General features: G+C 39.7%; 1 protein-coding gene across 1 annotated transcript in view; it reads right to left on the reverse strand.

Moving 5' to 3' along the window:
- The window catches only part of FNDC3B (fibronectin type III domain containing 3B), a 310,570-nt gene that overhangs the window by 125,874 nt on the left and 158,196 nt on the right, over positions 1 to 26,500 (reverse strand). Inside the window, exon 6 of the mRNA XM_011998294.1 lies at positions 8,891 to 8,949. Coding sequence (XP_011853684.1) covers positions 8,891 to 8,949 — 59 coding nt within the window. The remainder of the gene's footprint in view (positions 1 to 8,890; positions 8,950 to 26,500) is intronic.

Raw genomic sequence — 26,500 nt, forward strand, 5'->3', positions numbered from 1 at the left:
TGCATGGGCTTCCTTCCTGATATGGTTTGGATTTGTGTCCCCACCCAAATCTCAGGTCAAACTGTAAACCCTAGTCTTGGAGGAGGGCCTGGTGGCAGGTGACTGGATCATTGCGGCAGACTTCCCCCTTGCTGTTCTCCTGACGTGAGTTCTCACAAGATCTGGTTGTTTAAAAGTGTGTGGCACTTCTCCCTTCTCTCTCTCTTCCTCCTTCTCGGGCAACGTAAGACATGCCTGCTTCCCCTTTTCTTCCACTATGATTTTAAGTTTCCTGAGGCCTTCCCAGCCATGCTTCCTGTACATCCTGCAGAAGCATGAGTCAATTAAACCTCTTTTATTTATAAATTACCAGTGTCAGGTAGTTCTTTATAGCAATGCGAGAACAGACTAATACACTTCCCTTCTCTGTCTCAGTTCCCTTGTCTCCAACCAGGACTTCCTGGGCCATATCCCCACAGAAACTATTTGCACTCAAACCTTTTTTTAGAGTCCTTTTCTGGAGAAACTCAACTTAAAATATGATCTAATTATTTAAAATAAATCTAAGGACAAAACTTTAATGCTGTAACTTTCTAAAGGCTATTCTATTGCTATCTGGATATTGGTCTGGATAGCATGTTAAAAACAAACAGGACTTAATACAGATGCTAAAGCTTAACGTTCACAAAGACTTTATAGCTGTAGATTATTAGGCTGTAGATGGAGACAGGTAAACTGTTCAGTCCCTTTTTTTTCCGCTTCTTCCATTTTTGTCACATCTGATCTATATAAAGATTATTAGAATTATTAAATACTTGAAATATAAATAATATATATGGAAAATGAAGATAGAGTCTCTCTTCAGTCCGTCCTTCACTACATTTTTAGTGGAGATCACTTCACACTGTTTATTCCATATAAATAGAATATCATGATATATTTAGCCAATTACTTAGTCAAACTCCTGCTCATCCTTAAAGACCCCAGCCCAGCCTCACCACCTCCCAGTAGCCTTCTCTAAATTATCTCACGCAGCGTCACTCCTCCGTGTTCCACAGAACCTTGTGGACATTGCTAGAATTGCTAATCATGTTATGGCCTTTGTCTACCTCCCTTGGGCTTTGAGACTCCCTAAGGACAGAATCCAAGTCATATTCAACTGTGATCAGCGCTTGGTTAGTAAATGTTTGTTGAATAAAAAAATAAAAGGAAATAAGATAGTCTAAATTTCTGCCACAGGCAACACAGAAGATGGTAGGCTTGTATTACACATCTCTGGAAAACATCTGAGGAAGACTGCTATGGCTCCAGACTAGCAGCTCTCTTCTCCACCCCTCCAATCCATCTGCACCACAATGCTGTTACCGCCCCTCCAGGATGCTGGCCTCTCTTATGCCCTCTCTCACGCCCCTGTGACTTAGCTTTTAACTCTCCTACTTTCTTGGCTTTAACCAACTTCTCTTGGACCCAGTTCAAATGCTTTGTTTATTCATTTAATGGTCATACTTCACCCTGTGAGGGGCTGTGTGGACACAAAGATGATGAAGGTATGATCTTTGGCCTCAAGGAGCCCCAACCTGCTGAAGACGGACAGGCACATGAGGGGACTCACGGTAGATATACTGAACACAGAGGGACTCTTAGGTTTCCTGAGACTGATTCTGGACAGATTTCTGTACTGTCTGCACTGTCAGATTCAATCACTCTTCTTTGTACTTTTGCCGTATTTTCCGTCCCCGCATTTGGTGCATGTTACATTAGAGCATTACTTGGTTATTTGTGTGTTGTTTCTCTACCTAGATTTTAAGACAGCATTTCTAACATACAACAGTATATCTGCTCAATTTCTTCACATACCATTAATGAGTAATCCTGAGGTATTTGGTGTTATATTTGATTTTTAATGTGGGAGATAATTTGTTACAAAGAGTTTAGTTTCTTGGGAAAAAAGGAGGCTCATAAGGTACCGGAAAACACTCAGCCAAGGTGGTAAGTGGCTGCTTTGCACCCAAGAACACAGAAGACAGTAGCACTGATTCTATGAATGGTGGTGTGAAGTAACACCATGTCTCAAAATAGCTCAGTTGAATGCCAACATTCTAGATACCAAACAAATATCCATAAAGTCACATCCTTTTAAATTCTACCTTTTATGTCAGCTATGACAACTTTACTTTTTTCCCTTAGGACTTGGTTAAATTATTATTTACCTGAACAGAGAAATACAACACTTGAATCATCAACTAAAATAACATTCACTTTTTCCTTAGAGTCCCTAAGCAAGCCTTCAGGATGTACACTGTCATCGGCATGCAATGCAGATGTTTGTGGAAATACATTTTTCCAATATGCTAGCCTATCAGAAATGCAGTTTGACAACTCAGCATCACTCTCAAAAGATAGTGGTTTCTGTGAATTCTTTCCTTGAGCTAAGCAGCCAGACACCCAGATCATGATGATGTTCTGGGGCCAAATCCCTCTTGTCCTCCTGCTCGCTCTCTTTCACTGACTCTTGGACTGAGGGTGCCCTTGTTTAGGCAATGGAATCAGGAGAAAAAGATCACTTGGTCTCCATTAGGACTTGGAACTTGTTTCCACTTAAGGCTGTTTCCAGAAACTGACATGCTGTCTTTCAAGAGAATGTTACTTGAAGGTGAATTCTCAGCACTAGACATATTTACTCCAAGTGTCCTGGGAGGTAATGCTTTAATGAGAGATTTGGAACTCTAGGAACTCTATCTGGGTTCATGTCTATTTCAGAGCAACAACACTCATATACGACCTTCACATTGCAAGTCTGTGTGTGCTGAAACTCTCTTGCCAGCAGTGACCACCAAGCTTAACTAGGGCATGGCTAATCTGATCATCACAGTGATCACCATGGCTGTTGTTCCCCTCACCCCTCAAAAAAGTTGAGAAGCCATAAAGCTAACTGACTTCCTGATATTTAATTAACCTACCATAACTAGAAAGTCAGTCTCCTTTGATGGTGATAAACGTGGTAACTTCTAGTTATAAAACTATTGGACAAGGTGCAATCTGACATTTGTTTCTGCAATAGTAATATAAAGAGGTCTGTTGTATAGGTTACTAGTATACATCTGCATATGAATTATTGAAACTAAACTGCTTTTGAGCACCTTGAAGGACTCATGAAATTACTTCCTACTACTAAGTGGTCACATACTGATTAGAAATCATTCTTTTCTATTTATTAAATGTAGATTCCAATTTGAAAGCAGTTCAATAACTGCTATAAAAGGGTCTGTTGTATAGGTTATTAGTGTAAGTCTGCATATGAATTATTTAAACTAAACTGCTTTTGAGCACCTTGAAGCACTCAAAAAATTACTTCCTACTTCTAAATGGTCACATACTGATTAGAAATCATTCTTGTCTGTTTATTAAATGTAGACTCCAACTTGAAAGCAGTTGTTCTGTATATGTATATATAAGGAAATTATAAAACTGCATTGTCCTGTAGCTATTCGATATGTAATCCATAGCTTCCTCTCTCCTTGTACCTTCTCTCCTGTTCATCCCAGTATTTTAATACTATTCTGTAAAATTTTCCATTTTTTTCTGAGATTTTATTATTATGCAAATGATAGTACTTGGATCAGAAACACCATTTATTCTTGCAGCTATTAAATTGTTTCTTTTACATTCGAAAATATTTCCTTGTACATTGATAGCTTCTAAATTTGCTCTGGCCTTTGGATTTAACTATGTGGGAGGCCTACTGATCTAATTAAAGAGTACACTAAGGAAATATTACCACACAAATACTGGCTTCACTTCTAAAGTATCATCATGAGAAACACCACCACAAAGGAAAATAAATGAAAAAGGAAAAGGTTAAAGAAAAAGGATACTCAAATCTAAGAATTTCACAGTCATCTGTTTTTATGATTCCTTAAGTGCTAAGAGCCGCCTATGTGCTCCCAGATGCACTACTGTTTATCTTTCAAGGGACTGCTTCTTACAGGGGAAGTGTTCCTCACACGTCAGTTTACTCGCTTCTGGAACCGACAAATCAATTGTTCCAACAAGCTAAACATTCGCGGATAGAAACAATGCAGAACCACAATTCCAGGTTACATTATTTATATCCTGAAAATAAACAGCCCACCAGTCTATGGGAGGCTACATCTAGCACTACCACCAGAGAAGGTCAGACCACATTAGGCTTGAGATGGCTGGCTAATTCCTAAGCCACTCAGAATAATACCTGGCTTATTGCTCTGTCACAGTGGAGGCTTGCTCAATTCAGGGTGCCCAAAGTTCTAGAAAGATAACTGGAATCCACAAGTACTACGTATTGTTCTGCACCTAAATAAAATCATCTGCAAAACCTCAAAGCAAAATATATGCCTTTCATTTAGAGGTGCTACCAGTTGTGGCTGAAAGGAACAAAAAATTAAATAATCCTTTTTACAACTGTGTGCCCAACTTTCCATGGCTCTGCTTCTTTCCCTGTCAGATGGCCCGATACCTCTCCTTCCCATGTCAGAGCACAGAAGTTTCACTTTTGCTTAGCGACATGCTACAGACTATAAATACCGCATTCTAAGTACATAATTGACTTCTCATAGTCGCTATAGGTAGTATTTCTTATCCTACCTTTCAAAGATGAGGAAACTGAGGCACAAGGAAACCACGTAACTTACCCAAGGTCACAAAGACAGGTAAGAGCCAATGCAAGTCCCAACCCAGAGTGCCAGATTGCAAAGCCCAGGCCTTCCCTCTAGTGGCTGCTGCCTTATACACTGGCGGAGGCGCATCCTGAGGCTGGCCAGGCTTCAGGCGTTTGTCCCACCTGCCAGAACCCAGCTACAGTCACACAGTTATTCGGACAACATCTGTTAAGGGTTCACTATGTGTCAAGAACAGTGCTAGGTATTCGGAGCAAAAAGTTAAGTAACACACAATCACAAACAAAAACTTCAGAAGAAAAGGCGTACGAAGAGGGGAGAGAGAAACTGCATAAACAACTAACTGGGTTGGGAAGAAACAGTGGACTGTCTCAGGCAAGAACGCTTCTGAGGATCGGGAGGGGAGTGTGGTAGGTCCCCAAAGAGGTCCACATCCTAGTCCTTGGAACCCATGAATATATTACCTTATATGGCAAAAGGGACTTTGAAGATGTGACTAAATTAAAGATCAAGAGTGGACTGTGGTAGGCCCTCAAAGGTGTCCAAATCCTAGTCCTTGGAACCTATGAATATATATTACATCACACGGCAAAAGGGACTTCGAAGATGTGACTAAGTTAAGGCTCTTGTGAAGGGGACACTTAACCTGGATTATCTGGATGGGCCCAGTATAATCACAGGGGTCCTTATAAGTGAAAGAAGGAATCAAGACAGTCAGAGACAGGCATGTGATAAGGGAAGTAGAAGCTGAGGGAATATGGCTGCTGACTTTGCAGACAGAGCCAAGAGGGGAAAAGGCAAGAAAACAGATTATGTCCCAAAGCCTCTAGAATACAGCTCTGCCAACACTTTGATTATATCCTAGCCAGAGACATTTTGGACTTTCTGGTCTCTAAACCTTTATGACAATAAATTTGTACTGTTTTAAGTCATTCAATTTGTGGTAAATCATTACAGCAGCAATAGGAAACATACAGGTGGAGAGAAAGAGAAGTTGTTTTAGTCATGTGCAAAAGCAGGAGGCACGAACAAGCATGGCACTCTTCATACAAACTCCCCTTGTCTGCTATGCCTTCAGCCCAGGTAACCCGGATATATTTACACTGCCATCCAGAGAATCAGACATGCAGGGTGGTTAGCACCAACCACCACCCACATGCTGGCAAAGCAACTGTGTCCAGAGACGCCCACTTCCTATCAGGTGATTTTCATCCAACTGCTTAAAAGGTAGGGTGTAGTATTTTGGCAAGTTCAAGCCTCACTGTTAAAAGGGCATGAGATATAAATGCTGATCTACAGATCTTTAATGACTCTGGAGTGTGTAACTACCTGAGGCCTTGTTTCTATTCACCTCCAGAAAGTTTCTCAACCCGCCTTTTCCAAACCTAGAAAGATAATGTGCTGCTTATGCTGCAGAATTAACAACTCCAGCTTTACAGGACTAAGGAGACTCTTCAGCTGTATTGACTATGTCTGTGCCCATCTAAGCCATGCTGATATGGAAATGTTATCTTTTGACTGAATTTCTCACCCAGAAGCCACTTCAAAGGTTTGGAGGAGGGTAACGAGGCAGAATGGAGTCCAGGTAAGCTGGCTGGCTCTGCAGACAGGCTGTTACCTTGTGGCATTTACCTGAGTGAATTCGCCAGGTCCGGGCCCCTGCCCAGTGACTCAGACAATCTAGCCCAGTTATCCTTGACATTTGATATCAATTCTAATAGGTTATAGTGCCATATTCTATCACTAGAACGGCTCTAGTATCTGTCCCCTGCTTCCTGCCACACAGATGTTACCACCTAATTCTGACTCCCATAGCCTTTCACCAGGACTACAGTAGTAGATTCTAACACTGCTCTTCCCTGCGTCTCCCTTCTTCTCACTCCAACTCATCTGCCAACTGTTCGATCATTCTGAAAATGCAGCCCTGATTCCAGAGTCAGACTTGAATGTCAAACTATAAGACTTATGGAATCAGATATATACAATCAGATTGCCAGTTAATTGATTCATAATGAGAAACAGAAGTATCTGGTAGATTAGACAGCACTGTCAACCTGCCTCACATACTTTCTCTCTGTTGGCAACAAGGAAGTCAAATTCTCAAAAGGCTACTAAGTGAGAACCAAATGAAAACAAGGGGAGTCATCTACCTGATTCAAGGGCCTAAAGGCACTAGGCTCTGAGAAGCCAATTCTCTATGATGGGTGCAGAACAGCCTGGTCAGGCTGTCATGGGTAGAGCTAACATCTACGTGCTTCTGTAGCCAAGCAATCCTTGCTTCCAAATGATACCAACAAAAGTTCTCAGATGACGCTTCTACCCTATTATATTTTACAACACCGCTACTTAAAAAAGCCTATTACCCTGCCGTAAAACCTCAAAAGATTAAATGCCTAATAAATATTGCATCAAGAAAAAGGACCAATGAATCTAAATATGGCTTTATCTTGCTAGCGCCATCTCACCCTCAAGAAACAGAGATTGTGCCACTTCTTAAGCGCAGCAGTGACTAGGAATATCTGAGAGAAAGCACTATGTGCATAAACATAATTAAGAAGTGACTATGACGTTCCAAAACTACATTTGGGACCATGAGTGAACCCGTTGCTCTGCCCTCTCTCTGATTATGATTCCTCTGTTTTCCTCGCAGAGTTTTCTTCTCTACTACACTATAAACATAAGCTTTTTCCAAGATTCTGCCCTCACGCCTTTTCCAATCTCTCTCCCTTATACTGCATCCGCTGTCTGCAAAGCTATCATCGAATCCTACAATGTGAAGTATCATTGCTACACATGTGATCTCCCTGTCTTGTATCTTGTTCCTCCGCGCTCCTCAGCATTGGCCTCCCAGACATTTGTGACCGCCCGCTGTATCTATCGTTCCAGATTCCCTGACAGTGAAACAAACTCAGCATGTCCAAGAATGGCACTGAAGATACAAAAAGGACAAAGATGTGAACCTGTTCTAGAGAAACCACAGGTTACCAGGAAAGACACAGAAACAAGTAGATGCAGTACAATGTATTAAATACAATAGCAGAAGTCCATGAAGGGCACAGCAAAGCTGAGGGTAGAGCCTCCCACTTGATGGGCATGGACAGCAATCAGGGAGGCGTCTTAGAGGAAGCAATTCTTGAGAGGAGGCATTGAAACCTGAAAGCCCAGTTATCCTTGACATTTGATACCAATTCTAATAGGTTATAGTGCCGTATTCTATCTCTAGAACAGCTCTAGTATCTATCCCCTGCTGCCTGCCACACAGATGTTACCACCCTAATTCTGACTCCCATAGCCTTTCACCAGGACTACAGTAGTAGATTCTAACACTGCTCTTCCCTGCGTCTCCCTTCTTCTCACTCCAACTCATCTGCCAACTGTTCAATCATTCTGAAAATGCAGCCCTGATTACGTAAGTTCTTTGCTCAAAAACCCCCAGTGGCAGCCTGCTCCTCACCAGAGTAAGTACAGACTCCCCGCACCCCGCCCCCAAACAGCAACACCCCACTCCTCTACAAGTGCCTTATTATGCCTGTTCGTCAACACACCTCCAGCTTTCAGGTTGTCAAACTCAACTATGTACCCTGAAGCATGTTTGGACTCTTCTGTTAAAAAGCCTCAGTATTTGAAACATATGCAGAATCAAGGTTTTCCAATTCAGCTAGAAAATACTCCAAAGAACTCTGGCTCTAATCTGAGATGAAAGGCTGAATCAACATTCTGAATTTTTCACTTGAATTTCAAAGCACCTGGCAAAATCAAAACCTCACCACTCCGACCATTTTCTTTCCTGCCATTGCACCCAATGTTCTGGACTTATTTTTCACAGCTAATATTGAAATATCTTTTTGAAGTTTACTTGGAAAAATACTTGGGATTACTGAGGTTTTCAAAAATTATTATTACTACATTTATACAGGTTAAAAAAAAAAAAAAAAAAAAAAAAAACTAAAAAAGAAAACTGCAGACTAAAAAGAGAGAGAGACAAAAAAGAAAGAATCTTTGGAAAGAATATCTAACTGCATTCAGAACACCTAAATAAAGAAGACATTTCAGTGGATTATGACTACACACAGAAGGCCGCTGTTCTATGTCTCATGCTCCATTAATAACTGAACTGAACACTATTTCATAGTTGATGAGTCATCTGCAAAGGGAAGGAGCCCTTTTGCTTACCTACTGTGTGGTGGGGGGGAAAAAAAGCACATTTGAAATACTTTAAAAAGTGTCATTTATGCTGAGAAATCCAGAAGACATACCTGTGGTTTCTCTATTCCCGAAAGAATGTCTTGCACCCTCTTTACTTCCAACTCATATTCTGCATTGCAAAAAAGAAAAAAGGAAAAACAATACCATTAGAAGGCAGTAAGGTTGTCAAGTTCCTTCCCCAAGGCCTTTTAACTAGAGTTATCATTAAATCCGTTGCCTGTTATCACGAATTTTTGGTATTACAAATGTTACCAGGAAAATCAGGAATGAAGGTGTCTTTGGGGAATGGAGTTTCACTGTGGTTCACTGACTTGCCACTGTATAGTTTTAAGTGTTCACGATGTTAACGAGATTAACACAGGGTTCCATTTTAACATTTAATAATCTAACAGGCAACAGAGAATAGGTCCTAAGAAGGGCAAGTGGAGGGACCAAGGTACCTGGAAACTGAGAGTAAGATGTGGTTGAAGAGACAATGGTTACTCCAGTCGGGGCTGTGAGCTCAAATTTTTGAGTTGTATTTTTACTTGTTTATTTACTTGTTTTTACTTGTTTACTTAAGTTAAAATGTTTACATTTGATGGGCAGTCACTGGAGTGTTTAAGAAAAGGGAAAGATACGATCTTTTGAGCTTGAAAAGATGTGTTTGTCTTCTGTGTGAACAATGAATATAAGGAAGGTAAGCAAGGGAGCAGAAAGACCAGTCAGGGATTGCTGCAGTGGCCCAGGCAAAGGATAGCATAGACCTGGCCTGGGCTAGAACTGAGAGTAAAGACGGTGAGACAGGACTAGTTGAGGAGGTATGGGTGCTGAAGGACTGGATGTGATGGGTAAGAGTGAGGAAATGCGCCACACCAAGGATAATTCCTAGTTTTTGGCTTGCTCAACTGGATGGATGATGGTGCCTTTTAATCAGATGAGGTAAATGGGCATGTTTTTGGGGTGGGGCAATAATTAGGTTTTAGAAATGAAAGAATAGTGCTTGGAGAAGAGAGTACGAGGTGGGAAGCATGTGTACAAAAAAAGACAAGTAATAGAACTTAAACTTAAGAATCTGCAATTTGTTAGAGGGTCTTCTTGATTTTCACAGTGGGCTTGATGGAATCTAATTTTGAGTTTATAGCAGACTCCATTTAACCTAGTTCATGAGCTAAATGCTAGAGGGATATGATCACTAAGACATATGTCCCTGCCCCCAAGATATTTCAAGTCTAGTGGAGGGGAGGTGGAAAGAATGAAACCAAATAGGCAATTACAGTGCCTTGTAATGGGTGCTATAGTAAAGATAACCCAAAAGAGGGCATCTGAAATGGTTTTCCAGGAACCAGCATTTAGCTGAGCCCTGTGTATAATAAACAGGCACTTGGAGGGGAAGGGGGATGTGGACCTAAGGAGTGAGAGATGGGCTAATACGCCCAGCTCTGCACAGACCTGTTTGTTCTTATTGTTCAGGTCTAATCTTAAAGTCATCTTTTCAAAAAATCCCACCTAAACTGCTACACCTGACCCCAGCCTCATTTCTGTCACTCTTATATCCTATTTCCTTATCAATTATCAAAATCTGAAAAGAATTATCTTGCTTATTTGTTCGCTTATTTCTGGTCTTTCTTACCAACAAACATAAGATTGAGGAAGTCAGAGACACCACAGGGTCTAGAGTAGGCAAATTTTTTCCTAAAGGATCAAATAAATATTTTAAACTTTGTGGGCCACATATAGGTCTCTTGCATATTCTGTTTTTTGGTTTTTTTTCCATAACACATTAAAATGTTAACAACCTCTTAGTTTGTGGGCCATACAAAAACAGGCTACAGGGAGACTATACAGTTCAGTGACCCCTGCCCTAGGACACAATCACCATTACCCGCAGCACCCAGCATAGGCCATACACGTGCAGTGCTCAATAGACACTTCTTAACTAAATAAATGAACAAAGTCTATATTAAAAATACCAAAAACTTGTAGTTGGCACCACTCCAAACTTAAAAAGGATTTGTTCCTTATTTTTTTTTCCTGTTGTGTTCTGTTTAGTAGGACATGCTACCTTTAGTCTGGTGAGAAAAACAAATGGGCTGGTGGCAATATCATGGTTTTGAAAACTGCAACCTTTTAAAAGAAAACCCACATTCAAAAGACCAAATGTCATAAGCTCATTTATAACTATGTATTTATGTTAAGATATAAATTGTGTCCATAAACCAAAAGTGGACATACCCTCACATTTTCTGGAAGCCTCTGCTAAGTAAACTGTAAATATTATATGATCTCAAAAGTTAACTGTCGGTTAAAAAAAAATCAAAACAAAACATAAGCATAGTCACAATAAATGAACTGGTTCAGTTGTTAAAGACAACGTGTTCTCAATTTCTGGTTATTCTAGAATTTGAAGGACCCTACGGTTTCAAACACTCACATAGCTGTGTTCAAACAGCCAGTTGAAGGAGGTAACTGTTTCCTCCTGCTATGAAGAAGGCATTTAGATTATCTTACAAAGGCAGCAAGTCAGACCCTATCCTTGGAGTAATAAAAGTGTAGAAGAGGGACAATCACCAACTCAACACAGAAAGAAGGGAAGAAATAAAGGGATCAGAAAATAAAACATCCTCAGGACTATGCACTAGAAATACACTATAAAAGAACGGAGTTAAAACAGGATGCTTTGTCCCACACAAACTGGAAAGCCCCTCCCACCTTGCTTTCAAACACACATGACAGAAGAAATGGCTATGCTTTCAACAGAAAAAAAGAAAAAATAGAGAAAGAGGCTAGATTAAAAGGAATTAAAAAAAAAAAAAAATCTGTCCGAAATCAAAAAGATTGAATTTCAGGTAAAAGCCAGAAATATAAGGGAAAGGTCCTTCAAAGATAAAAACAACTTCCAAAGAGAGGTCAGGACTTGCCTTGTCTGTTTGCCTTTCATTATAATCACAAAAACTGACATTTCCTGAGCACCTACATACATGCTGGTCTATGCATCACCACCTTGCTAATTTTTACAATGTCCCCTGCAAGATGGACACTCTCTGCTCCATTTCACAGTGGTGGACAGGAACTTATGCCTACTTAGCTCATCACGGTTCTCATCTCCGGTGCTGGGCACACCATTCGTAGGTGTCTTTGTTGACTGAGGAAGGAAGATAAGGAACAAATGAGGAAACTGAGGCTCAGAGAGTAGATGTGATTTCTCCAGGGCCGCAAGTCTAATACATGGTCCCAAAGCAAGTAGAACCTTTCTGTTGACTGTATCATGAAGAGTTAAAAGAGATCTGGGGATCCTGAGGGAGAGGACATTGAGAAAGAAAACACGGGGTTGACACTGGTGGGGTGTTGGCCTTGAGGTAGATGGGAGAAAGAGAAGGCAGCAGAGGAGACCTGCTCAGTCCTATGGGAAGGTTTATGTTGGTTTTCTTGTTTGCTTTTAACTTAGAAAAGGTTGTCAAATGAACAGAGCAAAGGCCACCTATCTGCAGGGAATGTATATGAGAAAAGGAAGAATTTAAAAAGTGGGCCTTGAATGGGGCCAAGTAAACAAAGGATTCTGAGAAGATAAAAAATAAAAATGGCAGGACATGGGGAGGGAAGGTAGTGACAATGCAATCACTGCCCTATCGTGTCTGGTCACTAGCTCCTCATATTAGGAGAAACGTGGTACCAAGGCCAGATAGAATTCTGTCTTCTTTCAAGCTTCTAATTGTAAATATGGGTAAAAAGAGAGAAAAATACACTTACACCACATTTATTTAACACTTTTCCATTTGTGCTGCCACAGACTAAGAACGAAAAGGTAAATAAAACCCGGGCACACAATTTGCACCAAACAAGAGTAAAAATAAAATCTGTTATAAAGTGACAGTTACTTCCCACATAAACAATAAACTCTTGTACAAAAGCTAACAGTGTAGTATGAAAATGTCAAAATTCACAACTCTACGACCTAAATAAGTGAGTTAACTAAGCCCTTGGCCTATCTCTCCCTAAGCATGATTTAAGTGTGCCTCGAAGTCAACTGAATGACCACTGTTTCCATAAAACAGTTTCAGAGCCCAGCTGTAGGAAGAGTGTACGTCAGAGTTTAGATGAAGCCATTGTTTGGTGGCATGCTTTCTTTTTTTCCTTTTTTGTTTTTTTTCTCTTGTCTCTCTCATACACACACCTCCCATATTGTGAAGGAGAGAAGAATAACTCATCTCCTCACAAAAATAAGCAAACAAAACAAAAAAGAATTCTGCTGATTTGCCTTTAGGATATCTTTTTTATTCAAGCTGAAAACTCTGTCTTGTTTTTATTTCTTCCCCTCTTAAGAATTTGGTATTTGGTGTGTGCCAACTAAACAAGAGATTGCCCCAGAAGTGCAGAAACGCAAGGTTCTGGTGCAAGGTCAGAGGACAAGTTTCTTATTCTTCATTCTCAGGGGCTATTTTTCACCTTCTGGTGTGCAGTAAGTAAATGAACTCAGACACAAATCATGTAAGCAAACTTTATATTTCTTATTCCTCACACTGAAGCAGCTAAATAAACAGATCGAAACCATTTTCCACCTGATTCAACCTTGCTGGTGATCACAGCTGCGGTGGATGAACATGAAAACCATTTTCTACATTGCTGCCTTCTTAGTAGTTGAATGGCATTAGCTGGGCAAGGTGGCGCACATCTGTAATCCCAACTACTCAGGAGGCTGAGGCAGGAGAATCGCTTGAACCCCGGAGGCAGAGGTTGCAGTGAGCTGACACTGCACCATTGCACTCCGGCCTGGGCGACAGAGTGAGATTCTGTCCCAAAATATATATAAATAAATAAATTAATTAATAAATAATAATAATAATAAGGCACTCTTGGATAGTGTTTCAAACCGAGAAGGGACATTTTGTTTTGCAGATATAGGCACATTTAATGATAGGAAAGTTTTTGAAAAGGAGCTAAGATGGGAGCCTCTAATTCAAACATGTCCACAGTCAGCTGAGAACTAGTCTATCTGGAAATGCTAAAAAAGGAAAGGGGGGCTCAGCTTAGAGACACAAGTCTTTCCTTTTCCCTAAAAGCAAATCTCCTACACCAAGGAAATAAAGCATTTTTTAGTAAAGGGAAGGTTGAAATGAAAACACACAAGCAAAGTAAATGTTTTTTTTTAAAAGAAAAGAAAGAGAGAGAGAGAGAGAGAAAGAAAGAAAGAAAGAAAGAAAGAAAGAAAGAAAGAAAGAAAGAAAGAAAGAAAGAGAGAGAGAGAGAAACCCACACACATAGAGGGAAGATGTGTTATGTGAAATTTAAACTTTCCATAAATAATGGTTGTCATGTTTGCTCCAAAAAGAAACCCAAGTTCAGACTGTTTGAATAACTGTTAAGACCTAAACTAATTAAAATATCCTCCTTTATATACATAATTTACTTCTCTGGTTTATTTCACATTTTTTCCTTCTTAGAAAAGAAATACAGCTACACACTTAGCAACTAGCTATAGAATGTATTTCTGGTTGTAACAGCTCTATCATTCCAATGGGATGACATCAACATTATTTCTCTCTAAATCTCCTGTCTAGTTCTTATCCACAAGGCTCATTTGTAGATATGCCTGTCATAACATCATATGCTTTCTCAGATCTGCCAAGGAGCTGACATAGCTACTCTCTTTAACAAATCATGTATAACGAACTAGGGGCATGGAAAATGTGTGGCTTCTGATCATGTTCATTTTGGAGGTAAGAAGTCTAAAGCCAATAGTAAACAATCAATATAAAAACAAACAAAAAAGAAACAAATAAATAATTTTAGCTGAAAAAGAGAAATGTGACTACTCAATAATAAGGACAAGCTAGATACCCAGTCAATGCCTACTAATGCTTATAAGCATGCATGAGGACAAAAGAAAACAGTACTAAACATGTGTGTCGATGGCTGGATGTGGTGGCTCATGCCTGTAATCCCAGCACTTTGGGAGGCCAAGGTGGGCAGAAAGCTTGAGCCCAGAAGTTCAAGACCAGCCTAGGCAACATAGTAAGACCCTATCTCTACAAAAAATACAAAAATTAGCTGGACTTGGTGGCACATGCCTGTAGTCCCAGCTACTTGGGAGGCTGAGGTGGGAGGATCGCTGGAACCCGAGAGTTGAAGCCTGCAGTGAGCTGAGATGGCGCCACTGCACTCCAGCCTGTGCAACAGAGTGAGACTCTGTCTCCAAACAAACAACAACAGCAACAATGAATATGTGTTGAATTGCTTTTCTACTCAGAAAAAGAATATTGGCCATCTTCAATTTTGAAATATTACTTATGCTGGGGGAAAAAAAGGAATCAATAAGTGCATTCAGAAGAAGAATTAATTATCTAAGACTCTCCATGTAGTGACTACGATCCACAGTGGTTTTAAATACAAACATTAAAGATGTCAAAAATCACAAGACGAAGAATAAACTTGCATAATATAAGGACAATGCGGTTAATCTCAAAAAACAAATATTCCAGAAATATCTTGAGATGTCAATCATCCTGATGCTAAAAATACAAAGATAAATATCTTGCTAGCCATTTTGCCCGTGAAGTGGTTACTCTGTTTGAAATCCTGAAAGGTAGCCAAGGGAATATCAGACTCTCGACACCAAAAAAGAAAGCAGCAGGCAGGTAAACGTATGTTGTATGCAGTTGCTTTCCATTCCAGGAAAACATTTTCAAGAGCGGCCTAGGTTCCAATCGGGTTCTGGAACCTTAAGAGAAAGGAGAGAAACACAAATGAATTTCTTTTCCAAGCAGTGTGCCCAGCTGGACGGGAGCGATGGCCAGAGAATGTCAATGGGACAACAGGGGCTAATTTCCTCTGAGCTTTTGTTGCTATTTCTGGAATTCACTGGACAGGATGATTCCCCCGTTGCCCTCCCTGAGACTACGATTTGAGTCAAGTCTTACCGGGAACATTTGCATTAACCCACTCACAGGGAAATGGGCTCCTTCAGGCAAATGCTATGTAACACCTTGGGTAATAAGAGGGGCAATACGGAGTGCCAGGTCTAGGTCTTTAATGAACTGAAATACTAGTAAGATTCTGTGTTCATTTCTGTCAGATTCCCTAAGAAAAATCTTTGTGTTCATTTCACAATGTAAAAATCATGTATATGCATGGAACTGGACAAAAGCTACTAGTGTTTGTTTTCTTTTGTTTTGTTTTTGAGACAGAGTCTCACTCTGTTGCCCAGGCCGGAGTGCAGTGGCACGATCTCGGTTTTCTGCAACCTCCGTCTCCCGGGTTCAAGCGATTCTTCTGCCTCAGCCCACTGAGTGGCTGGGATTACAGGTGTGTGCCACTATGCCTGGCTAATTTTTGTATCTTAGTAGAGACGGGGTTTGACCATGTTGGCCAGTCCAGTCTCAAACTCCTGACCTCAAGCGATCCACCCATCTCGGCCTCTCAAAGTGCTGGGATTACAGGCGTGAGCCACCACACCCGGCCAAAAGCTGCTAGTGTTTTTAAGAACATCAAATTATACAGGGATGCAAACCCACAAAAATAGATGAAGTATGAGGTAGATATGTTTGCTTGGCAAGATTAACTCTAGAACCAGTCCTTTCCTCTTCTTCCCTATATGTTTGAACTGTTCACTGCTAGCTGAGCCCTAACCTCTGCCAGATACAGCTCTTGTATTCTGGGTGAAGGCTCAAGACCATGATTATCCAGCAAGAGCTGGTACCCTCCCTGGGTATGTAACAAGAAAGTAGTCGCTTAAATACAGGATAGAACAACTTAACAAAGGTAATTAAAGTTCATACACTACTTTTTGCATGGGAGTCTACAAACGTTTCCACAAAATGTTTTTTTCATTAAGACTTGGCATGCCATATTAAATTTTTTTCAGGCAACTTATTCAATACTTTTTGCAAGACTGTGCCAACTGACAGGTGGAATCCAGAGCACAATTTCTAATATGTTGCATCTGAAAGATAATTTTAGTATGTATACCTCCTATCCAGCAAGTTTTGAACAGTGTTTACATCTACACTTTCTTAATTATGTCTCAGATGACTGAATTATTTGGGAATAAGGCTAGATACTCAGCCTGTGGCCAAGGAGCCAAGTGAAGCTCATGAGCTGATACGGGTACCAAATCCGGAGGGCTCAAGAGTTTCAGCATACAAGAAAGTCATTACCATCCATGACACAACCTACCACCACCCCAAGGAATCAGCAAGAGTTACATGTGTGGGTACATACTAAAATGCCTATCGCCACTAGGCAGGTAGTATCAATGAGTGGAGAAGGTGGGTATATAAAACAAAAGGGAAGGGTAAGGACTATGGAAAATGGAAAAACCTCACCCTATCTGAGGGGGCAGCTGCCATGCAGCCAATCAGTTATTCTTGGGGTATCGTGGGTCTGAGGCAGACATTCCCATTTTTCTAGGGAATCTAGAAATGCAAAGTTTTATGTGAAATTGCTCAATTTATAAAAATACATTTTTAAAACATTTTTAATCTATAGAAAAGCTGGAGCAGTACTATGAACACTGTTAGGGACTAAATGCTTGTGCCCTCCCAAAATTCGTGTATCTTAAAACCCTACGCGCTAAAGTGATGGCACTAGAAGGTAATTAGAATGAGATGAGGTCATGAGGATAAAGCCCTCATAAATGGGACTGATGTCCTTATAAAGGTACTGAGAGAGCTCGCTTTCTTCTCTCAGCCACACAAGGACACAGCACAAACGTGCCATCTATATAAAACAGCAAGACAGACCTCACCAGACACCAAATATGCTGGCACCCTGATTTGGACTTCCCAGCCTTCAGAACTGTAAGAGATAAATGTTTGTTGCTTAAGCCACCCAATTTATGATATAGTTATAGCAGCCTGAGCTAAGAAAAACACATAGATTGGTCAACTTATTAACATTTTGCTATACTTGCATGCTCACATTTGATCTCTACTTAAATATATATACACACACACGTTTTTTCACAACCATTTGAAAGAAAGTTATTGATCTCATGACACTTCACCCTCAAAACTTCAGCAATTCTTTCCTGAGAACAGGGAGCTTCTCCTACATAAACACAAACACATTACTACAATCAGATTTAACATTAATCGAATAAATTTGAAATTAAAATCCATGTTTAAATTTTCTCAACTGTTCCAACAAAGTCTTTAATTTTTTTTCTCCTAATTCAGGATCGAATTGAGGCCCAAGCATGCATTAGTTGTCAGGTTTTTACTAATCTTTCTTAATCTGGAACAGTAATCCCTTATACTTTGTCTTCATAAAGTCGACATTTTTGGAGTGGTCAGGCCAGTTTTCTTATATAATATATATCACTATCTGTAGTGTGATGCTATTTCCTCATAATTAGATACAGGCTAAGAATTTTGGGAAAGAACTGTTTACAGATATACTTCCCATCCTATGACATGAGAACATGCACAGTTCTGTTTGAACTATTAGGTGATGCTCAGTTTGGTCACTTGCTTAAGGTATTGTGTAAAACCTGTCTCCATTGTCAAAACACGTTCTCCCCTTTCAGCTGACGGTTACAGTAAACACCGATGATCTCTAGCATGTATCATTATATTGGTAGTTTCCAGATGGTGATTTTTCTAATTCTGTCATTCCTTCTATGTTTATTAGTTCTCTCTCCCACTTTTAAAGTATCTTGAACCCAGATTCTTTTTTTTTTTAACTCAATGTGTTAAAATCTGCTACACTTCACCACCATCATTATTTTTTGGACACTAAATTTGCCCTAAATGTAGCCAGCAGGAGGCTCTTCAAGCTGTCTTCTGGGCCCCTTTGTCCACTTTCTTGTGACTTCTGTTTTGGAACACCTGTTAAATATTCTAATTTAAGATTAGATCGCCAAACAGTAAGAAAATACAAAGTGCCACTAGACTGCAAGTGAGAGATTTCAGTGGCATAAAGCAGAAATTATCCAAACATTTTGGATTTGCTAAAAGCTACTCTTACCCGAGGATCTTCTTACTTAAATGTGACTAGAAAAAGAAAACCATCTAAACATTTCTATCTTCCGTATCTTCTAGAAAGCAGAAACAAAGCAAACTCATAACCCAAAAGCTATCTTAAAATGATCTCTTAAAATATATCAAACTTGAAATCTAGAAAGTCAAACATAAACTATAGTAAACTAAGCAGAAAAACATAGAACAGATTTGCCTCTTTTTGGATTGTATAATTTCTGCTCTCAATTTAATCTGGTGGTATTTCATTTCTTGCTCTTCCTAATCAACATTTCCCTTTAAAAAAAAAAAAAAAAACCAGATAATCAAAAGTGACAGCACCATCTGCCCTAGTCCAGAAAAGAAAAATGCACTGTCTTCTAAATGCATTGAACTGAGAAATGAACTAAAATGAAAAGTTAAGATTGGGCCAGCAGGCAAGAAATGTCTATACGGAAAATGCTACTTGCAAGAGGCTGTTCTCCAGAATTGAGACCATTCTGAGGAATAGAAGCTCTCTGGTATTACAAGAGAGCTTAAATTAGAAATTAGAAAATTAGAATACTTAATATTATTTTTCCATTTTATTCTCTAAAACATATTATGATAGAACAGACATCCACAAATCCAGGGTCAATGTAAAAGAAGTCGAATTGTTTTCAAGCCCACCTACTCTAGGCCAAAGCTATGCGCTATTGCTATCTCATTCTAAGCCTTTAATAACATTTATAGTATTTGGAACATATTCAGTTTCTGTATAAAATAAAGGATTCTCTTAAGCCCTGTAGATGGATTTCCGTTGTCCAAATGAGCTGCCCTTGTTGTTCAAAACATGACATTCATCATAGGCCTTAATGTCTTTTGCATGTATATTCCCCCCCTCAGAATGAAACTAGTGTTCTATTTAAAGATTCAGTTTAAAAAGTCCAAGAGCCGAAATACTAGATTTACACCCCAAATTGGCTCTGTAATGGCACCACTTAGTAGCCACATTTCACTCTACAGATGATAAACCATATTCATCTGATCTCCATCTCCTAACAGCTGAGGTGTATAAACCCTGGACAACAGTGAGCTTATTGAGCCTGAGGGGCAGTTGTGAGCAAAAGCGGCCATTAAGGTCATGGACTAAACTGGGTGAGAAATAAAAACGCACAATAGGAAAATATAATAGATAAGACAACACAAAAGAAAAAAAAATGAATGACCAAAAAAATCTGGATTGGCCCCCTAGTGCCTCAGAATTTGACTATATTTGGAGATAGGGCCTTTAAAGACGTAATTAAGTTAATAAGAGCTCATTAGGGTGGGCTCTAATTTAACATGACAGGTGTCCTTAGAAGAGGAGGAAATTCGGACACAGACGCACACACAGGGAAGAGGATGTGAAGACAGAGGGAGACAATGGCCAGCTACAAGTCAAAGAGAGAGGCCTAGAATAGATCCTTCCCTCATGGCCCTGAAGGACCAACCCTGCGAACACTGCAGTCTGACTTCTAGCATCTAGAGCTGTGAGAAGATAAAATTGTGTTGTGTAAGCTACCTAGTCTGTGCTACTTTGTTCTGTCAGTCGTCGCATAACAATACATATACCAAACATATGCAAATACATATTAGATATTATTATACACATTTACTATAGATTCAGCAAATCAGAGATTTCATGAATCTGGTCAAGATCGCACAGGAAAATCTAAAAGAACCTAATATCAAATCTTCAGGTCTTCTGATTTTTGGTCCAAGTCTATTTCTTCTTGGGGGCCATCCAAAACCTCTTCTCCTGCCATCTCCTGTGCCCAAAGGTAACAAGGGTAAGGCGGGGAGATTAACTTTACTTAAGATAAACAAATCTATCCGCTGGAAGAGACTGTTAGACTACTTGGTTCAGGACAAAATAATTACATTCGAAGTTTAAACATGTTTATACTACTGCTTCTGTAAGAGGCCACATCCAATTACAGAAGGTCAGTTTGGAAATCCAAAGAGAAGCTACCGAAAGTCATTTCAAAAGCTGGTCAAGAAAGACCAATCCCATAATAATTCTCCAGATTACTTCATGCCAAAGCATTGGTAATTTATCCTCTTCTCCCGCACGTATAGAAATGGAACACTCAGGATGTTTTGAAGCTGGAACACTGAGGATCATGCAGTAATTGCTTCCAAAAGACATACTATAGTATTTTTTTGCAGCTGACTGCAAAAGCAGCACACACCAGTTCCAAAAGAACAGAGACTATCTCAGACCATAAAGTACAGCTGTTTGTTGTGTGGCACCACCTGAAATATCCGTGTGTTGTTTTCTTCCCAACCAGCTACTACAGAGTGCATCCAGGCTGCTCAACTTATTTACGGCTCCAGCTGTTTTTCTGTATTTGAAGAAACTCCACCTTAGCAGCCATTTCTCTAAAGACTTTCAGTGAGGATAAAGAGGTGTTAAACTGTAGAGTGGACACTAATTCCATTCTTAAATAAAGCAACAACCACTAACGTAAAGTATAAGTTAATGTCTTTGTATTTGTAGAATAAAGTTCCTAATTTGACCTTCCTAGCAGTCACTGGATGAAAGTCTCACAAACACTTTCCTTTGTGGAGAAAACACTAACCTACCAGCCCAGAAAATATGGTCTAGGCTTATGTTTCTGAGAGGGCAAACAGTTGCTCTGTGCATGTATAAGGCCCCTATATTATGATAAGGCAGAACGAACAGAGAAGTAGTCATGGGTGCAGGGAATACATAGCGAGCAGGCAGCCTGTGATTAGATAGCAGAGCCATTGAAGAAGGTGGCTTTAGGAGACTTTTTTCTATGACACAGGAATTTCTAGTAGAAATGAACACAGAAAAAGCTGAAGGAACTGATGGAGTCAAGCATTTCTTTAAGAAACAAGTAGTTATATTGTCTAGTTGAAATTACTGTGAACCAGTCTTCATTGCTCAAATTTAAAATGCATTTCTACATTTTGAACAAAAGATAAAACCATTTCCTACTTATTGTGCCGTTAATAAGTCCATTATTAAATAGTTGGTTTCTAAAATGAAATTCTGAGTATGAAATTGTACGACAAGAATTTAAATGATGCCATCTAAATGAGGAACCTATTAAGGCTCATCATCTCCAACAATTAAACGATCGTACTTGCCCAGAGTTACAGTCCAGGAAAATAAAGTGAAATAAACTAGAGAAAAAGCAAAGAAGTTTTGTGCAGATTTCAGTTTACAGCTACCTAACATTGTGAAATTATAAGCATTCCATCTGCTCACCAGCTGTGGTTCCTAATCCTCTTTAATAACTTCAGCTTGCACAAGTCCATGAGAATCAAGACGTCTTCCAAATTTCATTTTGCATTAGTTGCCAGGATTGATTTTTAGACACTGGCTACCAGTGAAAGCAGCCTAAAGTTGATTTCCCTAGCAGGTGTTAATTTTCAGAGCAGTGAAAGGAAATGAGAAAAGAGACTAAGAGTGGAAAGAAAGAAATTAAGGAAGTTCTAAGATCACATTAGGTTTTTAGGGTTCTATGCTCTTCAGCAAAACCCAAAGGCTCAAATACAGAATAGTCCCCTGAAATGTGAATCTAAAAATTCCCTAAAAACATGTAAAAAAACCAACATATTAAATAAGAGATCATTTCCAGTTGGGTCTGAAATAAGGTTTATTTCCTGTAGCAGCCAGTCCTTCTCCCCACTGCAGCCCATCAGCTCTCAGATATCTCTGGTCACTGACCAGAGATGGGGTCTCAGAGCTGTGACTGTTCCCCACTGCTGCAAAGGTTAGTTACTTCTCCTTAAGGTATTTAACCTTAAGGTAGTTTCTAGCTTGGTTTCATAATGGGCAGTCCTTGTAGCCTAACTCAGGAATAGAAAAGGTGTTCTACTAAGAAAATACCCAAATTTTATTAAAGTTACAAGCAGGATTCATGGTTCTGTGTTTTACTACTTTTAAACTCCAAAATACCTTTCCATTCCCCTCCCTCTTAAAGCTATTATACAGAGTATGAGAAAGAATGATTTCTTTCTGACTTTTGAGATTGGTGACAATCTTGTTTTCAGGCAAATACAGGTTTATAATATCTCCATATTTTTAGTTCAGACTGCTGGGATATTTTAAGAAAAAGCCAAAATTACCCATCTCTGCTTAAGCCCAATGGGGATCTAGACCCTAGTGACAGTACCAGCAAGGGCTACGATGCGTTTCCTATTCACACGTGTTCTACCAGAACAAGACCATATCTTAGGCTACATAATCCAGGTTTTCTCTTCTAGAATGCCATTATTAGGAGGCCTTCTGAACCAAGATGGCAGTGTCTACCTTTGTTCCAAATTGTCAGTGTACTACCTGGTACAGAATGCTTGCATGCGTGGATGGTGTCTCCAGTAACAATTCTCAAAGCAGAACCTGTTGCTCTGTCTTGCACTGAACATTTGGAAAGAGATGGCTCTCCACGTTTATTTCTGATGCAGACTTGATGTTTACCTAAGAACTCCCTCATAGGAGCATGGAAACCAGTTAAGGCAGCCCCAGCTGGCAGAGCCAAGTGGGAATGAGTAGGTAAACAGGCCCTAGCACTGGCAGAAAGTGATCAAAAAGTCAGGTTCCACAACATTTCCCAACAATTAGAAAAGAATGTTTTCATCTTCTTTTTCATCAGAATGAGAGCACACAAACCATTCCGAATAAAAAAAAAAAAGGTGCTGAATAATATAAAAGTTATTATACCATTTTTTACAGATGTTTTTATGAAAGTCCTAAGAGAATCAGAACTACTGAAGAGAGCTCGCATCTAAAAAAAAATCTCCAAACTATGTAGGAAATCAATAGTTTAAAACAAAAGGCTGAAACAGTTTCTATATTAAAACCTTGTTTTAATACTCCAAAATAGGTTTGTTGCTATGCAGTCAAGAGTATCTGAGTGAAACTTTAATTTCTATGAATTACATGAAATGTAATGAAAATTGGATAGGTGAAAACACAAAGTTCAGGTTCTACCTAAGGGTAAAATCTAATGATAGTGGAAATAATACTAGACTGCCAAAATAACTCTGCAAACACCTAAAGAGGCTCATTCTTACTAAACAAAAATGGAGAGAGCAATGATGACAGTTTATTGCATTTATCTGGCCGGAAGGAAATACAAGACTACATTTATAGGAAAGGCCTTCATTTGTGGGGCTGAAATAGGCTTAGCATAGAATTCTTTCCCGGCATTTCAGTTCCTCAAAAAAAGGGTTTCATACCGACTGCACTACATGCTGTGCAATACTGGCATTCAAGCATGCATAATAAACTATTTGGTAACTCTTTCCAACTGCAATGGAATTCTGCATTTTAACCCAAGTCTTATAAAACGAAATGTTTTAAATGAAAAGCAAATTTAGCAATTCATATTATCTATAAAAGATGTCTGGAAGTCCCCTTGAGTGAGCTCTGCATGTTATCTTCTGCCAACTCCAATCTGTTTCCAATACAGTCAAGGGTGAACTCTTGCAGGAGAATATAGACGATGTATACAAACAAATACAATAGGGTCAGCTCGTGGTGGGTGTCATGAAGAGTATGTAAAGAAGGGTGATGTGATGAAGTAGTCTAAGAAGGTCTCTCTGATCCTGAAGCATTTGGGCTATGCCAGGAAGGATGGGAAGGATTCTACTATACAAAGTATAAAAGAACTTTCCAAGAGAGAGAACAGAGAGGTCAAAGGCACTAGGGCAGGACAGACCCCACATGTCAGAGAACTGGAGAAAGTAAGCTGTGAGGCAAGGGCACAGAGAACTGGAGCAGGGCTGGAAGAAGGTGCGTTGCAGCATCAGGCAGCAGCCACGGTAGAGTTTGCACTGTATGCTAAGTTCAAAAGGAAAACATGGGGGTTTTAACAAAAAATTCACCCAGCTGCTGTGCAGAGAACGAATTGTAAGGGAACAACAGCTAAAGCAGTGAGACCAGCAAAGAGAATAACACTCTATTTTACACATTTAACCTCTATGAAAGTGCACATGTGCACACACAAGCACAATATTACAAAACGAGCACTACAACAACATTGGAAATTTAGGAAAAGAGTCAAATTTAATGAAATATATTTTGGATATACAGAAATGTGTTACTTGTCTCACAATAATCGATGTCATTTTCTAGGCCTCACTTTTTGTAAACAGTATTAATATCCAGGAAGAGTTGCCACTCAAGTGACAAAGAATATGCATTTGATGAAATGTCCTATAAGAAAGCACAGATTTAGGCCATGTGGTGGCTCATGCCTGTAATCCCAGCACTTTGGGAGGCCAAGGCAGGCGGATCACGAGGTCAGGAGATCGAGACCATCCTGGCTAACACTGTGAAACCTTGTCTCTACTAAAAATACCAAAAAAAAAATTAGCTGGGCATGGTGGCACGCACCTGTAGTCCCAGCTACTCGGGAGGCTGAGGCAGGAGAATTGCTTGAACCCGAGTTGGAGGCTGCAGTGAGCCAAGATCATGCCACTGCACTCCAGCCTGGGCAACAGAGCAAGACCCTGTCTTCCAAAAAAAAAAAAGCACAGATTTGTAGTATAGTTGGCTCTACAATCTGAAGAATTCAGAATAGGCTGGGGGCGGTAGCTCATGTGTGTAATCCCAGTACATTGGCAGGCCAAGGCAAGAGGATCACTTGAGGCCAGGAGGTCAAAATCAGCCTGGGCAACATAGCAAGACCTTCTTTACAAAAAAAAAAAAAATTAATTAGCCAGCCATGGTGGCACATGCCTGTGGTCCTAGCTATTCAAGAGGCTGAGGTAGGAGGATCGCTTGAGATGCAGTGTTTGAGGCTGCAGTGGGCTATGATCATGCGACTGCATCTCAGCCTGGGTGACAGAGAGAGAGCCTAGGAAAGGAAAGAAGAAGGAAAATGAAAGGAAAGAAAAAAAAAATGAGGATTTTAAAATAGGAAGAAAGTTATGAATCACAATATGCACATTTATTTGAAGTCTGAAGTTATCCTTGTTTCTAATGCTGCTGACTAGAACATACTGTAGTGAAGACTGTAACATTCTAGACAGCAGGTCATACCAAAAGCAGTAAGTCATATTCTCTCCACTTAAGATTTCAACATATTTCCACGAATGTTATGGCTCAGAAAAAAAAAAAAAAAGCCAAATACTATTAAATGGAAAATGTATTTCAGAGTCCAGAACTATTCTCAAATAGTAAAACAATTTAACAGACACACTGAAATAGTTTTTCCCAAAGTCCTTTATTTTTCTCATTTAAATTGATTCCAAAAGGAACTGGCAGGGCATGGTATATGCCACAAGTGACTGATATCTTTATGGAAAAAACACATAAGTAGCTAAAACCAAAGGCTCATGAGCATGGGTGGAACTAAATGGTTTGAAATAGACAGATCTAATTTTTTAACTGCATGGAAAGATTGGAGAAACTATTCCAGCGAGGTAACATAATGTGATCTCCCCTCAGCTTTGCCCCTCCTTTACTAAGGTCCTAGCAATACCATAAAAGTTGATTATATAACTAAACTACCTTAACTTGAGCCTGGCTACAGGGAGAGCTGTGATCTACATGACCTGTATTTTTTATCTCTGATTTCTCTATTTCCATGTACAGAGTGCCATGGTATTTGTATCTGCCATTCTCGATCACATATTATCTTGGCTGATACCACATGATCCAGCTAAGTTCTCGTGTCTGGCCAAAACACTTTTTTCCCCCCTTCTTGGTGTTCTTTCTTCTTGCCCTAT

This window comes from Mandrillus leucophaeus, unplaced genomic scaffold (genome assembly GCF_000951045.1).
Source record: "Mandrillus leucophaeus isolate KB7577 unplaced genomic scaffold, Mleu.le_1.0 Scaffold566, whole genome shotgun sequence".
NCBI lineage: Eukaryota > Metazoa > Chordata > Mammalia > Primates > Cercopithecidae > Mandrillus > Mandrillus leucophaeus.